Source organism: Lampetra fluviatilis, chromosome 2 (assembly GCF_964198595.1).
Source record: "Lampetra fluviatilis chromosome 2, kcLamFluv1.1, whole genome shotgun sequence".
NCBI lineage: Eukaryota > Metazoa > Chordata > Hyperoartia > Petromyzontiformes > Petromyzontidae > Lampetra > Lampetra fluviatilis.
In genome coordinates this window covers 36,404,640-36,423,266 of record NC_136276.1, presented here as the reverse complement: position 1 = coordinate 36,423,266, position 18,627 = coordinate 36,404,640, and the positions used below count along the sequence as shown (strand labels likewise).

The 18,627-nt window shown below is 42.5% G+C and overlaps 1 protein-coding gene across 3 annotated transcripts in view; it reads right to left on the bottom strand.

The window, feature by feature from the left end:
* The window catches only part of SMC6 (structural maintenance of chromosomes 6), a 373,519-nt gene that overhangs the window by 342,106 nt on the left and 12,786 nt on the right, over positions 1-18,627 (bottom strand). Inside the window, exons 15-27 of one of the 3 annotated variants that reach the window (XR_013639950.1) lie at positions 17,441-17,639; positions 16,632-16,746; positions 14,315-14,475; positions 12,784-12,919; positions 12,295-12,375; positions 11,223-11,393; positions 10,589-10,726; positions 10,011-10,156; positions 9,134-9,259; positions 5,810-5,915; positions 4,803-4,958; positions 3,931-4,028; positions 1,743-2,087 (exon numbers count right to left, since the gene is read on the bottom strand). Coding sequence is in view for 2 of the 3 variants with exons in the window: in XM_078875883.1 (XP_078732009.1) it covers positions 1,970-2,087; positions 3,931-4,028; positions 4,803-4,958; positions 5,810-5,915; positions 9,134-9,259; positions 10,011-10,156; positions 10,589-10,726; positions 11,223-11,393; positions 12,295-12,375; positions 12,784-12,919; positions 14,315-14,475; positions 16,632-16,746; positions 17,441-17,639 (1,751 nt within the window). In the remaining variant the exon portion in view is untranslated. Of the gene's footprint in view, positions 1-5; positions 2,088-3,930; positions 4,029-4,802; positions 4,959-5,809; positions 5,916-9,133; positions 9,260-10,010; positions 10,157-10,588; positions 10,727-11,222; positions 11,394-12,294; positions 12,376-12,783; positions 12,920-14,314; positions 14,476-16,631; positions 16,747-17,440; positions 17,640-18,627 lie in introns of those variants that run through there. The other 2 variants (XM_078875883.1, XM_078875898.1) reach the window with 2 other exon arrangements.

The following is an 18,627-nucleotide window of genomic DNA, read 5'->3' as shown; positions in this document are numbered from 1 at the left end:
GAAACTCCCATTAGACCGAGTTTATTGGAGAACAAACAATACTTGAGCGGAAAACATCAGATCACACACAGGCAGCTTCGTTTTTAAACTTCTGAATTGCATTATACAGCATAGTACTCATACCGAGGCAAAGGGTGGGCTGCCCCAGTATATACGCTTTATTAACTATGCTAATCGTGCAAACCAAATTATTTCCCGCTTTACAGCTTGCAATGTTCTTTAGTGTAAACAAGTTTAATCAATAAAAAGGAAGATAAAGAGCAGAACACAAGCCGATCGTGGATGCGCGAACTGTAGTTGCCATACGGTACAATAAAAGCAGGACACGGCAAACTCGTCCGTTGTGCAGAATTGTGGGTAAACACAAACAAGCATACGATTGTGCACATAACACATACCAATACAGTACTGTTTTGGATATTGGTCTGGCTAATGGGACTTTGTTTATAGGTGCAGACAATTGTGGTGTGCTTAATTAATCTGCATTGCTTTGCAAACGAAGTTGCAAGCTTTGAGTGCAATTTGGTATGTTTATGTCCCTCCAAGAAAGTCCGTCAAATGAAAGATGCTGGATCATAGCTGGCAGAAACTCTCCAGTGACCATGACATAATCGCAGGTAATAAACCTCTGCAGAATGGATTAGAATTTGTGTTATTTTTACAATTGACATTTTTCGGATTTAGTAATGTACAACCATTGCTGTAGAGGTGAAGGGTGGGTGGGGGGTGGTGTGACCTCAACAAGCACAAGTGACACTGACAAGAGGGTGACATCGCCGCCGCCGCCACCACCCCCTTACCTGCGCTGTGCACCAGCCAGCAAAGCTTTTTTTATACACCAGGAAATACTTTTTGCTTTGTACATTGTGCAAATAAAAAATGCTAGTAAAAATGTAGCAAACCGGTTAGATATACATTTCTTATTATAAAAATAGTTTATAAACCAATTCGTATTTAAAATGTGTAAGCATGTCCTTGAGCACATAAATAAATGTAAAAAATTATGCTTTCAGAAAGCACTGCAAATATCTAAAAAAATGTTTGCAGTTAAAAGTATTTTTTTTGTTTCATTTATACTTCTTGACGAGACAGACATTTCCCAAGGGCCAACTGTCAAGCCTGTCGATTACACGTGTCTGTACACTTAAAACTACACTATGCCTACCATCTCATTTTGCTAAACGCGTTTAATCCAGGGACTGCAATTTTAATTGAGTCTAACACATTTGTGGCCAGTCGCTACCTGAGATGCACTTTACAATCATTTGAAGCTCCAGGTAACTATGCATCGTCACCACTCAAGTGGCAAACACGTGGTACATCTTCTTTGCCATTTTCGTAAAAAGTTGCTTTGCCGTGGTAACACTTGCCTGGCCATGAAGAGAACATTTTTAAACTGGAAAAATAAGAGCAATGCAATGGCCTAGTGCAGGGTCTTCTACACAAAAACAATAGCTCAAAGTGAAGTCTCATTATTTTAAATCCATTTTGCACAGGATCGCAAAGTGCATTTAATATTGTTGTAGTTATTGAAAAGTGAAACAAGCTCCAAAATTACAAGTGGCTTAAGGAAGTCTTGCACACGGATGTTCCATACAGTCAGTTGTGTGCACAACACATTTTGATGTGTACTCTTTGGTTTTTTCGGTAAAGTCACGTAGGTACATTTTTAAATAAATCACGACGTTTCGGAGGCAACACAAGCTTCCGTCTTCAGGTGGAACCGTCACAGCTTGTGTTGCCTCCGAAACGTGATTTAATTTATTTTAATTTTTTACCTACGTGACTTTACCGAAAAAAAAGCCAAAGAGTATGAATCCTTGCAGTCACGAAAACTTCAAACCTAGAATTAACATTTTGATGTGGATTCTCCGCTGGCGATGGCTATGCATGAGCATCATCACTTCAGTCACCGTCACCAGGCAGCCCCAGTGTGTGACGCTGGCACGTGCGCTACATTCAGCTCTCGTCATCTGTGCTCTATTTCGTCACTCGCCTGATGCACAGCTTTGAATGGCAGGGTTGTCTGGCCCCGCAGGGGGTCGTCCAGCTTGAGGATCTTTACGAGCCGGTTCACTGGTAGGCTGCTGCTGGATGGCAGAGTCAGAACAGCAGCAGCTCAGTTGCTCTACGATTTCATGTTACAACCAGAGAACATTCAACATTGTGCACTATTTTATTTGTGTTTGATTTGCGGTGTGATGCTCATATGGGCTTCCTCAGCTATCTTGTTCCTTTTCTTAATTCTCAATGAATGTATCCGACATCCTATGTGTAGTGTAATAGCACCGGCTGGTGGGCAGCAGTGGTAACTGTGGTGGACAGACAGTACACAGGCAGGTGAGCGTGTGCACGGGTGTGTCGGCAGGGTGGAGGAACAGGGGCAAGGGTCATGGAGGATGCCATCTGGAAGCTCCTGGAACATGCTAGTGGGTTTGAGAAGGGAGGTGCAGCCAGGGCAGAGTTAGGCCGCACTGGCAGGATAAAAGGAGCTGAGAGCGGGAGCTCAAGGCTGCTGGTTCTGGGATTGGTTCGTCTCGTCATTGCTGTCGTCTCGTCGCCGTCGTGGCTGCCACCTTCGCTCGATAGCGCGCTGCTAGATAGTTGTTGGCTTTCTCAGTCAGCGCCGTCAGTTTGAGACGGCTAGTGTTATGTATCGGCTAGACTAAGCGACTGTAGAGAGTGTGCAGGCGAGACTGAATGTTCTAAATAAAAGATGCCTCCTACAAACCTCGTCTCCGAATCGTTGACACGACAAATGTATACTGCATAAGCTGTAGATTATCACTTTACACCCAGGAAACCCTTGAAAATTAGATGTTCCACTTCAATGGCTTTTCCAGGTAAAATATTTGTAACAACTCAAAGTGTAAAACTCACTATGAACATAAGTAGTTCACGGCACACTGTGGTTAAGATGAACGTAGCCTCAATAGGACGGCAACGTTGACTGCAGGCCCCCTCGTCTCCGAAATGGGCAATTTGGAGGTGGCAGCCACATTGGCGTGAAAAGATGTATTGAGTAAATACGACTCTCACGACGTGTAAAAAAACTACACGTTGAAGAAATTACTAAAACTTACGCAGTTTACATGAAAATGTTATCTTGAACTACTGAAATTAACAAGATCATGAGACTGAACAAATTACAAAGTACAAATTATACCAAAAATGTGATTCATTAATCAATATGCGTCCTCCAAAACAGGACGATTCACCGAACCATTAGGGGGTGGGTGGGAAGATAAATCACGCATGTCGAACATTCATCCAATTAGTCCACCTCACCACCTCTCTTCATCAATCGAGCATTGCAGTAAACTATAAAAATACACAGCTAACATTTGTGCCTTTTATGACTACATGTTTACAATATTTCAATATGTAATGTGTGTGTGTGTAGAGGAGTAGTGTGAGTAACCAATGAGGTGGCGGCCAGGAGGAGGTGCGAGCGGGTTGACAGTCAAGAATGTTGTCACGGGTTACGCAAGGGGCTTTGGAGAGCACGTTCGGGAACATGGGCGGAGCCGAGCCGGGGGTGGAGCCACCCAAAGGGTTCTTAAGGGGGGGGGGCCCCCCCCCCCCATGACGGAGGCGAGGTCGTCGTCGGGAGCCAGGGTAAGGATCGGCTGGAAGAGGGTCTCTCTCTCCTCGTTGCGGAGCGGTGTTGGCTTAACCCCCGCTCCGGGCAGACGAGTGTGAGAACCCCGAGGTTAGGACCCAAATAGTATTCAGTGTCCGGGGTAAAGGACCGAGACAGAGTGCACCTACACTGGTGTGAGCGTAGGATGTCGAGTGTGACAGTGTTTTATTAAACAGCAACAGCCCTTATAGAATTCCTCATCTCTGCGTGGTTCTACGGCACTACACATGTACAAAGACACATTGTTTCCTTGTCATGTGAGGATTTTAGTGTGCAGTGTGCCTCACCTCATTTTCTGCGGGGTGAGGAAGATGAACTGGCGGTACTGCTGGGTTTTGGCGACTTTCAGCATCATGTCCATGGATATGCGCCTGTTCACCATGTCCTGCACAGTCAAATACAACTCAGTGCTTTGATCGTCGGTTCTTGAGTCACTCGAAAAGATGGGCAAATACATTTAAATGACAAAAGGAGGAAATATAATGCAGATTCAAATGACCAATTAACTATTTATTGTGCAATTAAAAAACAAATTATCAATTTGATAATAAAAATTTTAAAGAATGCGCTGTCATGTCAAAACATCTCAAGCATGCTGCATAGCTGCGACGTAAAAGGTGAGTTTTTAGTTCAAGTAAAAATTTTGAGAGAGATGTCTTTGTCCTTCTGTTCCTACAGCTGCAAGTTCCGGGCCATGGGTCCAGCGAATTAAAATGTGGTTTTCTTGCTTGGTGTCCACGAGATATCCAGGTGTGCAGCAACCTGCGATTAATACTCTGAAGTGTGTAATTTGGTACCAATTACAGATCATATATTGAGCCTCAACAGAACGAGCGGCTCGCAATCGGAATGTTGTGAATTAAATTATTGGTTGGCGGTTGACTTGGCACATCATCCCTCTAGGCTCGATAAGAATGACTTTGTGGCGGTGTCAACAAAGGTCATCTTATGGATAGACTTTAACCCTACCATAAGAATGTGTAATGCCCACCACTGGCTCAAGTATGTAAACTAAAGAGCACCACCTCAATGCTCATTTGAGCAGGAAATCATTAACTCTTTCTGAGGTGCGCAATTTAATTAACAATTAGATATTCAAAATGAAACGAAATTCTGTGGTTTACACTGCAAGGCAGTGTACGCTGCAGCGGGCACCCACCATAAACACGTCGAACTCGTCGAGGCAGCGAAAGGGTGACTCCATGGCATTCCAGAGCGAGAGGAGGAAGCACACGGTAGAGAAGGACCTCTCCCCGCCGGACAGCAAGCGCATGTCATCTGCAGCTGCGTCTCCGTCGTCTCGCGACGTTTGCACCTGCACGCGCGCACCCATGCCACCATCAGCTCGGTACTCCTCCCATCCACTGCAGCTAAATCCCCGTGGCCAGTTGCATGAATCACATTAGCTGAAAAATCCCTTCATTCACACCGATATAGGTGCCAAGGAAATTTTCTTAGTTTTTTACAACACAACCGTGAGCCTGAAGGCTCAGAGTCTTACCCATGTACATCATTGCATATGTTTTTTTAGTTGTGCTAATACTGCTTTATAGTTCTCCCATGTATTTATGGTTGTGCTGCATGTTGTTCAGCACAATGTCTGATGTTTTTTTACGGGGAAAATGCAGGAAAAACCCCAAGAACAAGCCGGCACACATCCACATCGACTGGAGCCCAACTTCAACAATCCTCCAGAAATAATCCAGTTGACAAAAATGGGATGGAAGATCAATCCAAGCCCACCATCCAAGTTAATTATCCACCCCATCCTCACAAATGAGCCACTAATGATGCTGTCTTACTGAGGAGAAAGAGGAATCCTATCGCCGGCTTGGCTGGGTTAATGAGCCAAGAAAAACTGAGAAACAGTGCCCACTGTTGCTGCTCGTGCTGTATTTGTTCTTTCGTATGGGAATATATGAACAATAGATTGATATAAAAGTTGTGAATCCTAGCTACTGGCTTCAGAAGACATCAAGTGGGCTCGGAAAATGCTCGTAGTGGATGTAAGTTCACGATACATTGCACTGTTGACTGCGGTGCGCCTCACTGGCATTTTGGACTATGCCTTTAATTTCTACTGCCGTAGCCAGGTTGGATAGGAGTTAAGGTAGCCCACTGCTTGGGGGAGAAGTGAGAGCCTCCCGATGGCTCGGCCTTACTCACCGTGATTTGCAACGTCTTTTTCTCATGGTCGAACGTCATCTTCCCCCGGTACATCAACTTGGCGAGCATCATGTCAAAGTTGTACTTACACCGACACGAAATATATCTATGGAAGCGACAATACAAAATACCATCAAAAGCTGAAAACTGCAATGGGCCCTCCAAAAATATGTGAGTGCAAATACAGTGTCCCGCACGTAACAAAAGCTTTCTTTGGGGTGGGGGAGAGAAAAAATGTCAGAAAAAAAGTGTTGCAACTGTAAAGTTGAATTCATGAAGCTCAAAAATGTAACGGCTTCTAAAAGCTAACTTGACGCACATAAACATCACACAACAGGGTGTCCCACTGTAAAACTATACGATGATAGCACTGGATTTTGCATTCCAGAATTGGCTTGTGATTTCAGTGAAGTTCAATAACCTAATATTTTGTATTGCTCTTTCTATTTTTATAATACATCTATATATATAAAATCGCAAATCTGTCTGTGTGTCTGTCTGTCTGTGTGTCGCCGGACCATACGCAGTTTCATTGGACGAAATGTGAGGGATTTGCGAGACACGATTGGTCCGTTTGGTTTTCCACGGTGGTTGCCCCTGGCAACGGGTAGCAACGCATTCGCTGCGGGGTGGACGCCATTTTTAATTCCCGTTAAAAATATGCACACGCATTAACACGCGACTCTGAGGTAAATTCATCAAAGTTTCACGTCCTCTTCACTCCCCCCCCCACCCCAATGTGTGCAATTACTATTATAGGGTCGGTAGATAATAAAATTATAGCGATTAGACAGTATTATTGTAGCGCGGGGGGGGGGGGGGGGGTAACGGCCCCAGTACCCAGCCTCAGCCGGGTGGGCAATTTAGGCGAGGCCGGAGGCTCTGCACGGTACTAGGCCTCGACACCCCACCACACTATAGGCCGTACATATTACTGCACAGCGGCCGAGGAGATCGTGGCTGGGGGGGGGGGGGGGTAGCAGCCCATCTGTGTATATATGTAAGGTTATTAAGAAATATATTTTTCACCCGGGCAACGCCGGGTACTTCTGCTAATCTATATATATAAAATCGGAAATCTGTCTGTCTGTGTGTGTGTCTGTCTGTGTGTCGCCGGACCATACGCAGTTTCATAGGACGAAATGTGACGGATTTGCGAGACACGATTGGTCCGTTTGGTTTTCCACGGCGGTTGCCCCTGGCAACGGGTAGCGACGCATTCGCTGCAGGGTGGACGCCATTTTTAATTCCCGTTAAAAATATGCGCACGCATTAACACGCGACTCTGAGGTAAATTCATCAAAGTTTCACGTCCTCTTCACTCCCCCCCCACCCCAATGTGTGCAATTACTATTATAGGGTCGGTAGATAATACAATTATAGTGATAATTGGTTCTTTACCCTTCTATCTGTAAGGACAGTGCACATTATCAGAGTTATGTTCTTTTGTTTGTATTATGACTGCAGGTATTGCGGTCTATGCAAACATGACTCCTTGTAAACAAGGTGTCAGTTTTGTTGCCAGATAGAAGGGTAAAGAACCAATTATCATATTTTTACTGGCAAATGAGGTTCCCATAGTGTAGATGCTTGCCCCGAGCTCTCATACTCTGATGGTGCATTGTCTTTGAGTTGTGCGCCTTTTGGCGTCATCTGGTCCAACCCATATGAGACTAGGCTCTAAGGAAAGCTGTCTCGGGTGTGGATCAATCAACTTTAAGGACAGTGTACATTATCAGAGTTATGTTCTTTTGTTTGTATTATGACTGCAGGTATTGCGGTCTATGCAAACATGACTCCTTGTAAACAAGGTGTCAGTTTTGTTGCCAGATAGAAGGGTAAAGAACCAATTATCATATTTTTACTGGCAAATGAGGTTCCCATAGTGTAGATGCTTGCCCCGAGCTCTCATACTCTGATGGTGCATTGTCTTTGAGTTGTGCGCCTTTTGGCGTCATCTGGTCCAACCCATATGAGACTAGGCTCTAAGGAAAGCTGTCTCGGGTGTGGATCAATCAACTTTAAGGACAGTGCACATTATCAGAGTTATGTTCTTTTGTTTGTATTATGACTGCAGGTATTGCGGTCTATGCAAACATGACTCCTTGTAAACAAGGTGTCAGTTTTGTTGCCAGATAGAAGGGTAAAGAACCAATTATCATATTTTTACTGGCAAATGAGGTTCCCATAGTGTACAATTATAGTGATTAGACAGTATTATTGTAGCGCGGGGGGGGGGGGGGTAACGGCCCCAGTACCCAGCCTCAGCCGGGTGGGCAATTTAGGCGAGGCCGGAGGCTCTGCACGGTACTAGGCCTCGACACCCCACCACACTATAGGCCGTACATATTACTGCACAGCGGCCGAGGAGATCGTGGCTGGGGGGGGGGGGGGGCAGGGGTAGCAGCCCATCTGTGTATATATGTAAGAAATATATTTTTCACCCGGGCAACACCGGGTACTTCTGCTAGTTATTATATATTTAGCCTGGTATTAAGTACACAATTTTTCGTCAACAACAAAAAAAATCAACCATAATACACTTTTGTGGGTTAGAAAACAATCTAACCCAAAACACTGTATTCAGGACATTGGTCGCAAAAGCCGACGTGTTAAACCAAAAAAATCTATATGCAGTCGTGTTAAAACCGATTTAGAGTTTTCATGGTTTAACAAATACTGCTGACTAACATTTGTCCAGGTGTATAGGCCGATACATTTTTTTCATGTGGAATCTGTTTAATCCAACACAATTAAATGTAATGTACTCAAAAATATAGTAAGGGGCATCTTAATCTTATGTATAAAATATACAATCCAGAAAATAGCTCTTCTCGTGCAGATAAAACACCTTGGCTGTTTTCCAGGCTTTGAAATGTCCGAAAGGTTTTTTGCTCACGAAAAAAATATATTTTAAAATCAATAACAGGTGTGCTGTCAGAGGGCTAGAGATCCCACTGTATTAACACTCCAGTGCTACAATTGTATACCTGACCAGGACTTTAAAATCTTTTTGCTCAACATCATTCAAAGTGGTGTTAGACAGCCCAGTACAGAGCCAAGATGCTGATCTTCAATCGCTATGTTTTACGGATGGCAGTTATATTTGCAGATTAGCACATCAGTGTTTTAACAAGTTTGTTTTTGTGAATGGGAGATATATAGCTGTGCCATTTGAATTACATTTTCATTGCAATTAAACCCAGGTCACTATGGCAAATGAGACTATTCTGGTCACTGGAGTTCTCACCTGGTTAAACAGAACAAACTCGAACCTGAAACCGCTTACATCTGGAAAACACTGCTGCTGGAGATGCCACTCACCTCATGAACTGACTGTAGTTATGTTGTCTCTCATCCATAATTTTATCTAAGATATTAACAAAATACCGAATTGTCTTCAACTGCTTTTTGGAATTTTCATATTTTTTAACAGCATCGTGGTACTCCCTGTGAAAACGAGAGAAGCAACATCTAATTAAATAGGAGTTCACCACTCATCATCAATCTATTCAGGGCTCACTTTCAAAGGCTTATAACAAGACAAATTGTTCCTTATGAATCAGTACATGGTCTGAGAAAATGCATCCTAAAAAAAACGAAATGATACTCGATGCAGCAAAACACATTTGATATGTTGGAGGTTCTTCTAAAAAAATGCATGAAATTAAGTGCATTTAACATTACAGGGATGTGAAACTATTGTGCTTAGGATTTTCTAGAATTGTATTTGGGAACACCTTCAACTAATGCAAAAACTTGACATGGCTGCCCAATCTTCAGGCATACCTGTTGAACTATTACAGCAACAAGACAGAAACATTGTTATTGAGTAACAGTGAAGAACACACTCCACATTTCACCTATCGAACATTTTGCTTGTTGTGGAATAGTGTGTTTGCACAAGTAAAATCCTCACAAAAAGAATAAAAACATGTACTCATATTTTTGTAACATTCTCAGTAAACTGTATGGAAGTGGAATACTGGTTTGACATGATTGAAAAGAATTGGGAGTTAAAATTAAAGGACAATCCAAAATTGCAGATGCATATTAAAACAAATGGTGCAATGCGAAGCAAGGACTTCTTGCAGAGAGTGATAGTTGTGGTCATGTCTATGTTGGCTTGACACACGCATTGAGCGCCACGAGCCAAGGTTAGCCAACTTTGAAGGTGTGTGCTGTATGCTGCCTGACGCACTGAGTGACGGCCTCAGCGTCTTCAATCACATCCAGCTCCTGATTAACCATGTCCTGCTTGGTCTTCAACTCCAGGACGATGGCTTTTGTGGTTTTCGTCACTTTCACACGTTGCGGGCAAATCCTCTGTGCCATCTCCACGACCTCCTGGCTCACAGGAAGACAGATCCAGCTTCATTAACACGTACAGGACAACAATATCTCACCTGAACAAGTCTAAAATTAGGTATGTGTGTCGGGAATGTGCATTATACAAAATAATGCCTGATGAATGATACAGATATCTGGAATGTAATTCATCTTCTAAATGTAAAATGTTATTTTGTAAAAATGTATTGTGCAGAATCCAGCTGTAGCTGACAGGTATATTACCTGGGTGTCCAGTCTTTCTTCTCTGGAAGGCTGCCCCACCTCTTTCCACACCACCCATACTTCATATGCAAAGTCAACATTTTACATAAAATCAACTATGCAATTATCTGTGGTCTAGATTAGAAACCAATTAAATGCACTGTAATTATAACTACAAAGGGCTCCCTTATTAATACATTTTTTGGTCTTGTCCCATGTGTGACTCACAGTAATGGTTTTCTCAACTTTGTCCAGCTCTGTCTTCTTTTCTGCAATCTTCCTCAGGTGCTCCATGCGCTTGCCCTCATAGTGCCTTAGGTTGTGACTGTGCTCTTCCACGTCATTGCTGGCTGGAGTCAAATTATGCTAAAGAGGTAGAAGCATAACACTAGCAGTCAGTGACATCACTGCTACAGAATGAGAAGTTGCAAAAATGTATTTGAGTTTATTTTGTTACATGGATGATCCCATTTAGCCAGTTGCCTTGCTAGAGAGATCTCCTTGGTGCATGAGCACAGCAGCAACAGAAACAACATTGCAGAGAATGAGCGCAGGGTCCTTAAGGAATATTGTACGAGAAACCAACTATTTAATGGTCGTAAATTAAATACACGCAAATCATAAGTGCAAATAAATTAGCAAGAGGTGCCTGAAAAAGTTAGATACAGGTTCAAGTAAGCTCTATAGTTTAGTCTGTGACATAAAAACGCAAATAAAAAAAATACAGTGCAAATGCACTCACCCAGTAAATAAACCAGCGAAAGCACAAGCATCTATTTACATGACTTTACCGAAAGACCCAAAGAATATAAAAAGCACAACCAGTTCAGTTGCAAAATGTTTAACAGAATTCTCAAGATACCTTTATGGGTCCAGCCTTGTCCCTCATTGCATCCATTTTGTCTCTGATGTCTTTGTAGGCACTGTTCGCAGTCTGCAGCTCGGAGGTGGCCTCCTGGTTCCGAACCAAAGCCTCTTTCAGCGATGCCTCCACGCTCTCCTTGCGTTCAGAATACTCCCGCATCTCCTCCTCCTGATGTCCCATCATACAATGCAGTGCCCTAATTAAGTGGTGACATGGCTCAGCAGTAGTGCATCCGCAGCTTGTTGCAGAGGTTCACGGTTCTAATCTGGCAGACCGCCTTGGTTATTGTTGCGGGTGTATTAACCATAAAGCAAGCGGAATCTGCTTCACAGTGGATATGAAACATCCCCTGATGTCATTCAAACAATAGGACATCGTATATTGGTGTCATGGTCAAAATTTGAAAAATTACCTGCAGATTATTTCATTGGATTGCACACGGTAACATTAACACCTACTGTGAAACTACTGACATCTCTGAAACATAGTGCCTTTGTGATCAACTTGTGCTTTTAGAATGGCGTGAATACCAAATGTACTAAATTATTAAGACATCCTACTGAGAATGTGGAGATGCTTTAATAGACAGTATTTCTTCCCCTGGATATGGAAAAATGCAGGTCTGGTCCTTATTGAATGCCATGGGGAAACTACTACTGCATATATATTACATGAATGTTTGTTTTTGTATCATAAAAGAGAAAGTGAGACGAGAATTCTCACCGAATAGTGAACATGCGTGTGTAATAATATAATAAACGTTACATTTACAGCACCATTCATGCAAAACACCCCAAAGTGCTAAACATACATAAATACAAAAAACATTATATCGGGAAGTAATAACCAAACTACAGATGCAAAGCTATATTTTTTAAACAACAAAAATAATTGAACAAAAGAAAAACATTAAACATAGAAATTCTAATAGGCTATTTTATGTGTTTAAACTGTATTTAAAAACATCCAGTGAAGGAGTACCTCTGATAAAGGAAGGTAGAGAGAGGTGCATGTAATGTGTCTAGAAACAATGGAGTATTTATTCCACTGAGATGTAACGAAATCTTACCAAGGCACTGATATCCAAGGGAGGAGGCTCTTCCATGTTTTCTATTTGCACGATCTGCACATTGAGTTTATTTATATTTCCCTGTAGAAACACGCACACATTTCAAATATGGCAAACTTGACACTGCCGTGGTGTAGCGGTTAGCACACGCTGGACTTGCAATCCAAAGGTTGCTGGCTCAACTCAAATCTCCTGGTGTGGCAGTTCTGAAAAATGGGCAAGTTTATTTAATCCTTCCGCCTGTCCAACCAGCAGTATAAATGGGTACAGCAACCAGTTAGTCGACCAGGAGGTCACATTTGTTGATCGTGGAAGAGTAGGCCAAATACCTTCTAGAGGGGGGTCTTGACAGCTTCTCATGAAGGCCCTTTTACCAGCAGTGGCATGAGCAAGCAATTGAAGGACCGTACTTTCCTTTAACCGTTGATAGCAAATGTGCCACCTTTACAACTGGATGTACATACATAAATGTAAGCTGATATACATTACCTGAATTATCATTTGTTGTTGAACTTTATTGGTCAGCTGACTCTCATTTTTGCGGTTCTCTTCCTGGTTTAACTTGATACTCTCCAATGCGTTCTGGAGCTGCACTTGTCTGTGCACTTTCTCCGTCTGAAGCTGCCTTTGAGCACAAGAAGGATTAAAGAAACAAGTAAGCATGTGACACAGCAGCATACCAACGGCATGCGTTACAACATAGAGACCACTCGAAGCATCCAAAGTAATCTCTATAAAACAGAACATACATCGACAAAGTCAAATACCAAGTGTAAACTATGGTTGTTGCAACATAGCTAGACAAAAATATATTGCACGATATACAGTCCACGATAACCGTATTGTCTGTTGAGCAAAATATAGTTATATAGTTGTCATTTTTTATCCTATTTCCTGATTAAATATTTGTTAATTCATGCTATATTACTCATTATACATGCTCGTTTTCTTGCATCACAAATATTAAGGTTGAAGACTATTTTAGTGATATAATTAATCAATTATTATGTAACGAGCAGCATGTACGTGACAAGATTGCACAATTATTTAGCGTGTCGGTGTGAGTAATTTTTGAAGACACTACAGTTGTAATTACTGGCGAAACGTCGTACTCAGATTGTAAATGTTGTGGCTTTGCTCTCCAACACACCGGTGTGCTGTACTAATAAGGAATTCGCATGTTGTTTTCGTGACAAACCTTACTAATTGGCTGTGTCAGATGGTGGCGGGTTTAACGACACCTTTATATATTTACGCGATCTAACCCAAAACCCCTGTATCATGAGTAAACTGCAGTTGAACTTTTAAGTAAATATTTATTCTGGAAGAAAACAGCAAAAATACATAAAAAATTAAAATGTAACTAAGTTATGGGAAAAATATGATACAAAATTAATATAGCATATGGTGAGAGGTGATATCGTAGCAACCCTAGTGGAAACCCTTTATAGATGGTGTTGTGTAAGCACAAATACAGTAAAACCTTGGATTGCAAGCATAATTCGTTCCGGAAACGTGTTTGTAATCCAAAGCACTCATATATCAAAGCACTCGTATATCAGTTGTGAACACGTGACGCTCGGCAGAAAAAGGGTATACACATACTACTCGTATTGCAAGACCTCGCTCGTTTATCAAAGTAATATTTATTTAAAAAATGTGTTCGTCTTGCAAAACACTCGCAGACCAAGTTACTCGCAACCCAAGGTTTTACTGTAATGCATTTCAAGGATAAACAAATACACAGGCTAGTTTAAATATTTCAGAGAAGCCTAGCATATTCTTTGGGTCTTTTGTCCTGATGACAATCGCTTGTGTTGCGATCGAAACGTCGTAGTTTTTTGTTATTTTTTTTCAACCTGTCTAAGTGACTTTACCGAAAGACCCAAAGAACATGAATTCCTGCAGTCACGAAAGCTTTAAGTCAAGATTTACGCCTAGCATACTTGGTGCCACTGTGCACTCTGCAAGCAATGAAGTGACACTTGGGAAACAATACCCCGACCGCAAGCACACGTACCTGACCTCCTCTTCAATGTCTTCGTGGAGGTATTTTGGATGAAAAAAAGCGCACGAGTAGTATCGGTCGACGAACACCTGGTCACCGTTCTTGGCGAAGGCTTCCCGGCAATTCTTGGGTGGCACTTCACGTTGCATCACTTGGCGGGCGGTGGCGTTTTCCTGCAAAGTGGAGCATGTGACTCTAACTGATATTGCTGTTAATTATGTCATTCACTCAGGTAAGCTTCACTGAGTCTCAATACCATTTTCAGGATATTGGTTCCTTTCTATAAATGTGTGGCACAGGGGAAGTAACGGAGCAACCGGATAAAATCCACAAATACGAGGGAATGACACTCAAAAGTCCATAATGAAAGGATCACAAAGTCACTTAATGTACTGCCACCTAATGGCCACCTGACAGCCAGTGGGCTTTCAAGTGGAAGCAAGTTATGAAATATGTTTCAGCAATCTTCACGTATGCATGATCACTTCATGCTGCATTGCACATCGGCTCTGTGCTAAGTCTAAGCCTACATTCAGCCAAACACTTCCAAGAAATCGGAAAAATGTAATAAGGTGTAAAACATGTTTGAAGTCCAATACATTCTACAAACAGTGATAAAGTGGAGAATGCAGCCTATTTATTTTAATGAGGCATTTTTCAAATAAACTAAACTACAAAGCTTAGGTGGATTAAATATTACTCACACATTGAATTTTAACCTTGAAGCATTTTGGAATTGGTTAGCTTGTCTCCTTAATTTAATAAAGGGATGACGATGTGTTCATTCTGTTCCAAAACTGACGTGTACAAAAGATTAATATCTTCAAAAGACAAATACAAGCCCTTTGATCACCATATCTACATCTCTATATAAGGAACGAAACAGGTGGACTTCTCCACAAATCTAGCTGTCGCCTGATGAAGCTAGTTGTAATTACTGGCGAAATGTCGTACTCAGATTGTAAATGTTGTGGCTTGGCTCTCCAACACACAACCGGTGTGCTGTACTAGTGACGAATTGGCTTGTTCTGTTTAGGTGACAACCCTTACTAGTTGGCTGTGTCGGGTGGTGGCGGGTTATAACGACACATTTATATATTTATGCGTTCTAAACAAAAAAAACCTCTATTATGGATATTGGTCGTGAAAGCCTACATGTTAAAATACTTAAAAGAACTGGTGTATAATAATGTACTCATCAAAAGGGGCTCACATATTTTAAGTGAGAAAATGGGACTGCAACACACTCCCCAAAGGTGTGAAAAAAGCGATGGTAAAAAAGGCAGTGCCGGCCTTTATAGATGCTACTTGCGAACTGCACTTGCCCCTAGTTAAAGGCTGCAGGGGGATCTTTGTCTTTGGTGCAGTGGTTAGCGCACTGCGCTACAAACCGGGCTGACCTGAGATGAATTCTCAAACAAGTTTAAACTCAACGCATTTGTTAATGATACAAACCGTGTGTGGCCCGAAAACAAAACTATATCAGAGATGCTTCGGGTAATAGAACTTTTTCATAGCACACACTGGTGAGGGTTAACCTAAACTAACCTTTTCCAGACGTATAGCTACAGTTAATCAGCAGTGTTATTATTACATTTTCTATTAAATATGTACGTGAAGAAAGTTTATTATGTTACGTGTGATAGGAAATTTCTCAGGAACATAACCTCCCCTATTGTTTCTTATGGGGAAATCAGTTTCGCTTAACGTTGATCACTTAAAGTCGCATTTTCCAGGAATGCAACCGAAATGTTAAGCCAGGAGTGACTGTATAATAAACATACTTTATACATTGACATTAACTCACTTAAATAATTATTTATACTGGTAGTAACCTCCTGGTTACACCAGCCCACAGCGGATTATTTTGTCCGTATGTCATGCAGGGAGGAGCTGGGTGGGGAGGGAGGGGCTGGGTGCGGAAGGTGAGGCTTGGTGGGGAGGGTAGGGAGGGTGGGGAGGGGCTGGGTCGGGAGGGTGGGGAGGGGCTGGGTGGGGAGGGTGGGGCTGGGTGGGGCTGGGTGAGGGGTGGGGCTGGGTGTGGAGGGGCTGCTCACCCCGTGGTGCCCTTATCAACGTTTAACCTACTCACGCCGGCTTGTGCCCGCCCTCAGTCGGGCATATTTGCAGAATACACCACGCCGCCGTTGACCCTGGCCATTGACCGAGCAACCCAACGTTACTACCAGCTCCCTCCGCAGGAATGTGTTTGGCAGGTATCTAAATTCTATTGCCCCAGCTTTATTTGACTCTACAACAGGACAATTTTGAGCAAAGGCAAAAACTTTTAAGTGACCATTCTCCACATTTTAAAATGCAGGCCTCTGACCTTTATGAGTAGAATGGACTCGATTCCACGATTGTCTATCAGGATGTTTGCCACGACTGGTTTCTCTATTTCCAGGCTCTCCAACACAGAAGGGTAGATGGGATGCCTCACAGCCCTGCGGTAAAACCCCACCACATGGGCATTGCATTAAAACCACAACTGCATATCGCTGGCAAGGATAGTTTGCTGCGGTATAGCGATACAAAATATCGTACAATATCAAATCCATGATAATTGTATCATCCATTTTGTTAAATATTGTTAAATGGTGATTTATGCTCATTTAATGTCCTAAATAAGTTATTGCTGAGTAAAATATTCATGAACTATCAAACTCTACAATTCAAAGTTAGTGCTTTGCTAAACATATTTTGGAGCAATGAACGGCATTGACACAGTAAATTTCATCATTTTCACATGTTAGTATAACTGACAGTATGTGTTAAAAGCATTATATATGATAACGATTATAAATAATAATGGCAGGTATACGTTCAGTGAACTGCAGTTGCGTAGTTTTAAGTCGTCTATTTGTATTAGAAGTACAGCAATGCACAACAACAATAAAATATGGAATACAATTACATGGTTATGTGAAACAGATATTTGTGAAAAGAGCTTCAGAGCTCATCAGATTCCTCCAGTCTAAAACAATATTCTTATTCTGATAAAGATAGAGAAATAATTGCTATATTGTGAAAATGGATAACGCACCGTGCCATAAAAAGTTAAGTTGCGGCAATCCTAGTGGCAAGCAAGCACCACGAAGCTCATCTGCCAGAGCATTTGTGAGAATGGTGGAACGGCACCTGGCTCTGATGTCATGGAGCTGGTCTTGGAATTTCACGCAGATGATTTGTGGTCGCCAACCCCGGAAAAGGCCTTGCATGAGCTTCTCCAAAATGACCACGTCAGATGAGTGCCCGCAACAGAAGGCCAACAGTAACCCCTTGAGGCAGCTCTCCAAGGCCAGTGCCAGCTCCGGGTCTCGAGCCTTAATATGCGCACCTGTCCCGTGTCAGGAAAAACAAAATAGTGTATCAGGCACTGTACTCTCACCTCTCTCAGGCAGCAGTGGCTGACAGGAATGGGGGAGAAATGCTTTGGCACAATGAGTAGTGAGATTTCAAGAATGTCAGGGGTAAATTAGCTAAGCTGTAGAGATTAACCAATTTCCAACATCAATATAGGACAGTTTAATTTTAAAACTTGATCATTATGGGCAGGATTGCAAATTTCCACATATTATTTTTTTCTTTAAATGCATCGACATGAACAGATAATTGTTCCTGATGAGCAGCCACTCAAATTAACTGAAGTGCAAATAGCAAGCAACAATTGTAGTAGTAAATTCGTTAATTTATCTCGGTTGTAATTTGCAACATACTGGAAGTAGTGAGGCAGAAATATAAATGCGAGTCAATTACACCCGAGTGTATAAAACAGCTCAACAAAATACATCTGGTGCTTCAGCATTACAACAGCATCAACAACGATCCACCTCTACAATGTGTACATCCTTCCCGCACTACTCTGTGGCTCAGAGACGTGGTCAACGACAGCATCCATGAGCTAGAAACTGGGCCCCTTCGACCTGTGATCCCAGCGACAGATACTCCGCATTCACTTCAGCGAGCACATCACCAACGCCGAGGTCTGCCTTTCCACATGGTGCCCATCAGTATCTGACACGGTCAAACCCAGAAGACTTTGGTTCTTCAGACACACTCAACGGGCAGATGCCTCTGCAGTTCACACCAGAGACCTGCGCACGATCATCGACGGCCCACCACGGAATTGGCGACGGCCCACCACGGAATTGAAGACGACCCCCGGTTGACACGGACACAAACTCCTGAGGTTGATTTTCACCACCAAGGCCTTGGCCTGCACTCAGCGTGGTGGCGAACGCAGGGTAGGATAACCTGGTAGTATCTCATGGGGGTCGCTATGCCCCAAGGCATTTGCGCCTCATGATGATTAACTCTCCATCATG